This window comes from Oreochromis aureus, linkage group 11 (assembly GCF_013358895.1).
Source record: "Oreochromis aureus strain Israel breed Guangdong linkage group 11, ZZ_aureus, whole genome shotgun sequence".
NCBI classification, from domain to species: domain Eukaryota; kingdom Metazoa; phylum Chordata; class Actinopteri; order Cichliformes; family Cichlidae; genus Oreochromis; species Oreochromis aureus.
The window spans coordinates 25,151,623-25,159,311 of record NC_052952.1 but is presented as its reverse complement, the minus strand read 5'-3'; the positions used below and the strand labels follow the sequence as shown (position 1 = coordinate 25,159,311).

Here is a 7,689-nt window from a genome sequence, read left to right as displayed (position 1 = left end):
TTGGTCCTGATCGGATGATCATTCCTCAGTTGTTTTTTTTCTTTGATTCACCGGCAGCAAATAAACAAGTCTTATTATGGTTTTTGACTTTAAAATGTTTTGTTGTCTTAGGTAAGAAAACCACTCACACCTGCCAGGGATATTTTGAGTTAAGTTTTAGTTCTTGTTGGGGTTTTTTTTCCAAGCTTTATACCTTTTTGAAAGTTGGAACTTTTGCTTGGTTTCATCCATCTAACACAGATCTACCATTTGCAATGTGTTATAATTTCTTTTTCCTGTTGAATAACACTGTATTGCATTGTGAATGTTGGTAAAATCTATTTTTTTTTTAAATCAAATCCCAAATTCTTGGTATCTTTTTATGATCAACCTAAGCTGAGTTCAACAACTGAGCAAACATGCTTTGGTTTAGATATCTCACCCCATTTTTGGCAGATGCTGATATGCGCTGTATTTACAGAGAAGTCAAAGTCTCTCTTCCAGCACCACAGATTTTAAGTGAAAATCAGGAGCAAAAGGTTCAGATAGATAAACATTTTCAGCTAAGCAAAACATTTCTGTGTCCAGAGTCCACCATAAAATCGATGTTGTCTTGCAGTACTCAGAGTCTTCTCTTGCAGATTATTCCATATGGAAACAGCTCAACACTAATGTTCAGATTATGTTTCATAAGCGCACTGTACTCACAAACCTGGTCTTGCAGCTGTCTAAATACGCTGGATCAAGATTCCATTGCCCTTGTCTTTAAATTGCTTTATGTTAAACATCTGGACAGCGCAAAGTAAACAATGTGCATGTGTATCCCTGAAAAGGCTGCAACTTAGAAAAAAAGAACTTAGAAGAAAAACTATTACAATGCAGAAACTGCCAGTTTATAAGGTGCAGTAAGATAAAAGTGATGTATGCTTTGCAAAAGATCTCACCTTCAAGAACATTAAAGCTTTGCAGCTTTACCTGGCATCAACTTAAAGTGAAACTAATTTCACAACAATTTCAAACCGGTGATATCAATTGCGTGCCCATGTCTGCACCAGCAGCTGACCTCTGTCAGGCTGTCCTCTTCACAGAAACAGAAATCAATGAACTGGAACAACTGGTTGATTATTAACTCATCATAAACAGTGGTTTATCCCAGGTGTTGTGAAATGCACAAAGCCATGCTGGCACTTGACCTTTGGTACAAATTTCTGACACAAATTCATTAATATCTATTAGATGCTACTTGGTAGCCTTTGAAAAACTTAGATTTTTAATGGCCATTGGTAAATAAATAAACAATTCACTAAATTTACTTAGACATTCCACATATAGTAATGGTAGGTGATTAAAAAAGTTCATATAACAATATGCAGGCCTGAATTCTGGAAGTATTTCAAAGGTGGTTAACAGACTTTTTCTTGTTTTTAGAATGGCCAAAACTGGAATATGTAAATGTTATGACAGAGTTTTAGTTTCACAGAAAGCACAGTTATGTAGTTCTATAAAAAACAAAAATAATCTGAGCAGACACATTGAAATGATGTATATTGGTTTTAGTCACTTGATACTCCAACCAGTTTTATTTTGTAACATAATTTTCATTTATGTGTTTATTTATTTTAATCAATTTGACAGTCTCTGGCACTTGTTTGAAACATGTGTTTTAGATCATTTATTTAATTTAAAATAAACAAAATGTGAGCAATAATCCATCCATCCATCCATTCACCCATCCATCCATTTTCTTCTGCTTTTCCGGAGCTGGGTTGCAGGGGCAGCAGCCCAAGCATAAAAAGCCCAGACCTCCCAGACCTCCCTCTTCCCAGCCACCTCCTCTAGCTTGTCCAGGGGAACACCAAGGACCAAGGTTCTCAGTTCCCACACCAGCCAAAAGATATAATCTCTCCAGCATGTCCTGGGTCTGCTCCTGGGCCTCCTCCTGGTGGGACATGCCCAGAACACCTCACCCAGGAGGTGCTCAGGAGGAATTCTTGTCAGATGCCTGAAACACCTCAGCTGACTCATTTTGATGTGGACGAGTAGCAGCTCTACTTAGAACCCGCTCCCGAATGGTTGAGATCCTCACCCAATCTCTATGGGAGAAGCTTGTATGTCAATGTAATAAATCACAACACTGAAACCAATGTAATTTTTAAATCATATATACAAATTCCTATTTGAATTTTAATTGTTAATAAATTCAATAAACACAGTGTCAAAAAATACAATTTCCTTATTTCATGGTTCAGGCTTGTTATCTCTCTCTCTCTCTCTCTCTCTCTCTCTCTCTCTCTCTCTCTATCTATCTATCTATCTATCTTCTCTGATCTTCATCAAGACTTCATCTTTTGCATAAATAATTTCATCTGTTGAAATGAATCATACCTCTTAGGTTGTTATTGATTTTCCATGGTGTTTAAGTAATAAGTGAGAGTTTAAAAACTTCCAGTTAGGATCTAATGGTGTGCATAGCATATAGATGGCGTCCTGTAATAGGCAAGAAGCGTTTAATTCAGTGCTTAAATCCATTACAGAATTTCCTGCTTTCTTTTTTTGTATGGATAAAAAGTGAAACTACCAATTCATTTTTTTTAAATAAAACTCTTCAAAAAAATCTTCAAAGATAATTATGTGTGTGGAGCAACATGATATCTGAAATATCAGCCTCCCATGGTGAGAGTGAGCATCTTGTTGTTGGAGGGCTAGCTGCAGGCTAGTGACAGGATCTTGTCATCTTTTCTACTTTCAATCAAAATATTTCTACTTGATATTTGTTAAGACGGCTAACTTTTAACTGGAAAAGCCTCTGTAGATGGAGGTGATAATCACAGAGAGGAAAATTTACAAGGACTGCAAAGAAAGGAACACCTGAGACAGGATATGTTTAAGGCCAAGAGTGGCCTACCTGTGTATGCCATAAGAGGCAGCATCAGCATGGCAACTGCAAGGTACAGTTTTGGCAGTAAATCACTGAGAAAGAGTAAAAGAAACAGATTTTTATCTGATTTCGCCTTTTCTGATGATCAAAGTGCAAAGTAGTTAATGTTTATCTTTCTTTAATAAAAAAATAGCGCCTCTATATGTCAGCCCCAAGGTGGCTGGACAAGATGTCTCATATGTTAAATGCTTATTTTGATTTTTAAAATTATTAAAGTTTACTATATGAATAACTACAAAGCAAACAAGCAAACAAACCAAAAGTTGATGTTTTCCTGAGAATAGTTCATGCTCTTCATCATTAACCTGCAAGTCTCTGTGCCAGTATATAAAGTTTTAATAAAGTAATAAATAAAGATTCTTTTTCAGCTTGTAAAATAATTTTAATTTTTTTTTTAAATTCAGTTTTAGTAATAAAAATGAAAAACATACCTGTTTTCCATCTTAGAAATGCCTTTAAAAAATCTATGTGCATCTCACTTTATAAGCACGCTCAGTTTCAGGAGGGTGGTGCAAACACCATGCAACAAGGACAAGTGGTGACCTTGAGTCGTCTCTGCCCCCTTTAGTGGCCAGCATTGATGTAGTTACAGTAGTGTGAAAAAAAGTGTTTGCACCCTTTCCAATTTCCTGTTTCTTTCTATGTTTGTCACATTTAAATGTTTCAGATCATCAGACAAATTTAAATATTAGACAAAGAATGCAAAATGCCATTTCCAAATAAAGGTTTTTATGATTAAGGGGAATAGGAACTCAGGAAGGAGACAGACACTTTTTCACGCCTCTGTACATGAAGAGGTGCTGATTATGATAGAGACGTGTTCAATTTCATTATTCAACGACATTGTGTGCTGAAAAATAACTCTAGTTTACAGTCATTAACCACTACTGTGTAGGATAATGTTTAATTATCATTTAGCGATAGTCACAAGGATGTCAAAAAAATTCAGTCCAATTCAGTTTTATTTATAAAATGACAAATCACAACAATAGGCTGTAGACATTTTATTCTGTAAGGTGAAGACTACAATAATAAAGAGAAAACCCCAACAGAAATAAGATCTTAAATCCATTTTTCTAATAGTTTTAGGATTTTATTTGTGTGGTTATTCATGAAGTCATTACTAGTTAATATTAGAGGACTTAACTAGTGGCTTTATTGATCATTAGCTCAACAGAGCTATGACTTTTTGTCAGCCTGACAACAAAAAACCCAGAGGTTGTCCTTATTGTCTTCAGTCAGCTTTACAGGGTTTTTTTTCTCTATAGGGCAACAAACTCTTTTTTCCAGGGTAAATGAGGATCTTCTACATTAATGAGACAGAATTTCATCTTCACCTTTTGGGTTCTCATTTAAGGCCTGTTTATACCAGGAGAGACAAGAATTTCTGATTTGAGGTTTTGTTTTTCAGAGGAGTATCCAGAGTTTCCAGGGTCATACGCAGCGAGGATGTAACTGTATTAATAAAATAATCAGTGTCTTTGGGAGTAGAGTTTAAGTACCTGGTCTGACTTGTGTTGGCACATGGCAACAGTGGAGGAATTAAATCTATGAGCTCAGTTACAGCACTCTCTGAAAAACATTAATTGTAATGAAATGTATTCTAATGTATGCTTTGATCAAAAAAAAAAAGAAAGATGTATCACATTTAAATTTTATATTGAGTATATTCAGATATGTACTTCCTAAAGGATAAGTTCATGATGTAAAAGAACATGGTTCAGTAGTGATATGATTATTAACAATTGACTCAAGCTATTTGGGAGCTCTTTTAAACCTGGAGGGGTGGCCAGCATTTCAAACTATGTAAAAAGAAAAATGTTTTATTGCATTTTAATAATTAATGACTAGACTGCACTGAATACTAAATAGAAATTTGTCTATGTAAACATTATGTAAATATTTAAGATCAGTCTCTGAAAATACTTTTTTCAGTTGTTCTTTTTTGTTTGTTTGCTTGCATTTTGCAACTTCTGTTGTTTATTGATTCAGGAATTTAGAGGTTTGACTTACAAACATTTGCAATTGTATAAATATTATTATCCTTTCCTTAAAAGTCTCATTGTATCACACACATATTTAATAATAGGGTATAGTTCTGTATCACCTTTTATTTTTATGCATCAGCAACAGTAAAATTTTAATGGAAAAAAACAGGTATTGAAACATTGTGCTGAATTATGTAATCGCCATTACCTAGATGTTAGATGATACTTTTAAATTAACTGAGTGCTTAATACAGTGCTGAGCAGTTTATCTAATAGACGTGAATGTTTTTGTTTTTTGTTTTGCTGAAATTATACTTTTTGTCTTGGTTCGCTATTTTCACGTCCTACCTTTTTCAGACTTTTGCTCCTTCTTTTCTGTCTTAGACGAACCTCCCCTCATTTAAAAGAGGAGTAAGTGGGCAAAATTTTATGTGGTCCATTTTGGCAGTTAGTTGCAATGACAAAATGAGAATGAACTACAGTAATCCCTGTTACAACTGTGACCTGAGTTAGAGCCGGGAAGTCTAAGTCAAAGACCTCATTGCTCAACATTTTGTTTTCACGGCAAGCAGTCTGATGCAAAAGGCCAATGTCCATTTGTTGCTGATGATGTGGCCTATAAGATGATACTGCTATCATTCCACAGTACAATCAAGAACATTTTAATCAATGAATACTCCAACACACACACACACACACACACACACACACACACACACACACACACACACACACACACACACACACACACATATATACATCTCTCTCTATAGATAGATAGATAGATAGATAGATAGATAGATAGATAGATAGATAGATAGATAGATAGATAATTTTTTGTATAAATTAATTACAAATGTCATATTTTCTTTCTTTCTTTCTTTCTTTGCATGGCTACAAATTGAGGATCACCAACAATTTATGTTTTAAAATATTTGTAATTTCTTTATTGCACTTTTCAAAAAAGAAAAACATTAAAGATTACAGTCTTTACAGGTAACATAATTATTTAGTCTGTGTAGAGCAACGTGATATGTGAAATATCGGCCACCCATGAGCAGAGTGAGCATCTTAGGCTGGTTGCTGGCTAGCGACAGGTTCCTGTCTGCTTTTCTACTGCCTCATTTCCCCCAATTTGTCTTTCATCTTCTGAAAGGCATCTGTGAACCAGTTCCTGGGCAAAATAAACACGAGTTAGATGGCATACAATACTGTGTGTGCCTATATGAATAAATCTGCTTATTTCCTGTAGGTGAGAGTACCTGGTGCTGGTTCCAAATTCGCTGTTGTGTAGATCTTGGAAGGCAGTCTTAGTTTTTTCAGCGAGGGACTGGCCAATTTCAGTCAATTTCTGACCAAACCTGTCAAACCTTTCCTGAATGCTGGTATCATCTTGGGCCTCTGTAGATGGAAGCATATTCAATGAGAGGAAAATTTCAATCATGTGAAATAAGAACAGCATGGCTGGAACAGGATATGTTCAAGGCCAACAGTCGCCTACCTGTGTATGCCACAAAAGCCAGCATCAGCACGGCAACTGCAAGGTACAGTCTCATTTTGGCTGTAAATGACTGAGAAAATAAAAGAGACAGATTTTTCTCTTTTTTCTCACAGTTGCTGGTGATCACTAATGAAAGTGGAAAACAGTTAACGTTAATCTTTCTTTAAAAATTGCTCCTCTGCATGTCAGCACCAAAGTGACTGGACAGCTCCTTTTGCTGTTATTTCTCTACTTTGAGTTTACAAAATTTATCATTTTACCGATAAAACACATTTGGTCATGATATTTATATTAAAGAAAAGAAAACAAACACACACACACAAACAAAACAAAACAAAACAAAACAAAACAAAACAAAACAAAACAAAACAAAACAAAACAAAACAAAACAAAACAAAACAAAACAAAACAAAACAAAACAAAACAAAACAAAAAACCTATAACAAAACAAAAAACAATGGTTTTGAATTATTTCATGTTCTTCCTTTATTAAAGCGCAAGTCTCTGCACCAGGCTTGAATTTTTAATAAACTTTCAAAAGATTCTTTTTTAGTCCTATAAAATGAAACATATATAAATATGAATTAAAAAAGTTAAAATACATACCTCTTTTCCGTCTCAGAAGAGAAAAAAAATCAAATGCCTTTAAAAGCCCATGTGCGTCCTGCTTTATAAGCGCTTGGTTTTAGGAGAGTGACGCAAACACCAGACAACACGTACAAGTGGTGACCTTGAGTCGTCTCTGCCCCCTTTATTGACCAGCACATGAGTTACATGAAGAGATGTTGATTGTGATAGAGACGTGCTCAAATTCATTATGCAGCAAGATGGTGTGATATCCACCGCGGTGATAAAAGAGAGAGAGCGAGAAAGAGAGAGAGAGAGAGAGACTCTAGATTACAGTCATGAAGTGTAGTATAATGTGTAATTATTATTACAAGCAGTAGAAAAAAGCATAAGAGACACTGAAAAGCACAAAGGCAATACGTGTATATATACTTTTTTTTAAATAAATAAATAAATCAAATCACAAGATTATGAAGATATGTGGTTTCATGGAAGCAACATCAGCTCAATAGATAAGGTGCGATATGACGTAGAAGAACATAGTTCAATAGTGATATAATCATCACCAACTGACCATATGGAACCACCTTTGGACCTGAAGCTCTGGCCAAATTTTAAATTGTATGAAAAAACTTTGCCTTTAATACTTTTTAATGTAGAGTGACTAGACTGCAATGAATACTGGTTAAATCTGCCTGCTTATGATACATGGTGCA

At 35.0% G+C, this 7,689-nt stretch overlaps 1 protein-coding gene across 1 annotated transcript; it reads right to left on the bottom strand.

Annotated features, from left to right (window-relative positions):
- Nucleotides 1-5,837: 5,837 nt before the first annotated feature.
- apoc1 (apolipoprotein C-I) lies at nucleotides 5,838-7,156 on the bottom strand. The gene is made up of 4 exons (XM_031731612.2): nucleotides 7,013-7,156; nucleotides 6,407-6,476; nucleotides 6,168-6,306; nucleotides 5,838-6,079 (listed from the first exon to the last, which is right to left on the bottom strand). Exons 2-4 carry the CDS (start codon nucleotides 6,459-6,461, stop codon nucleotides 6,019-6,021), a joined length of 255 nt encoding a protein of 84 aa, XP_031587472.1. The 5' UTR covers nucleotides 6,462-6,476; nucleotides 7,013-7,156; the 3' UTR covers nucleotides 5,838-6,018.
- Between the last annotated feature and the right edge of the window lie 533 nt (nucleotides 7,157-7,689).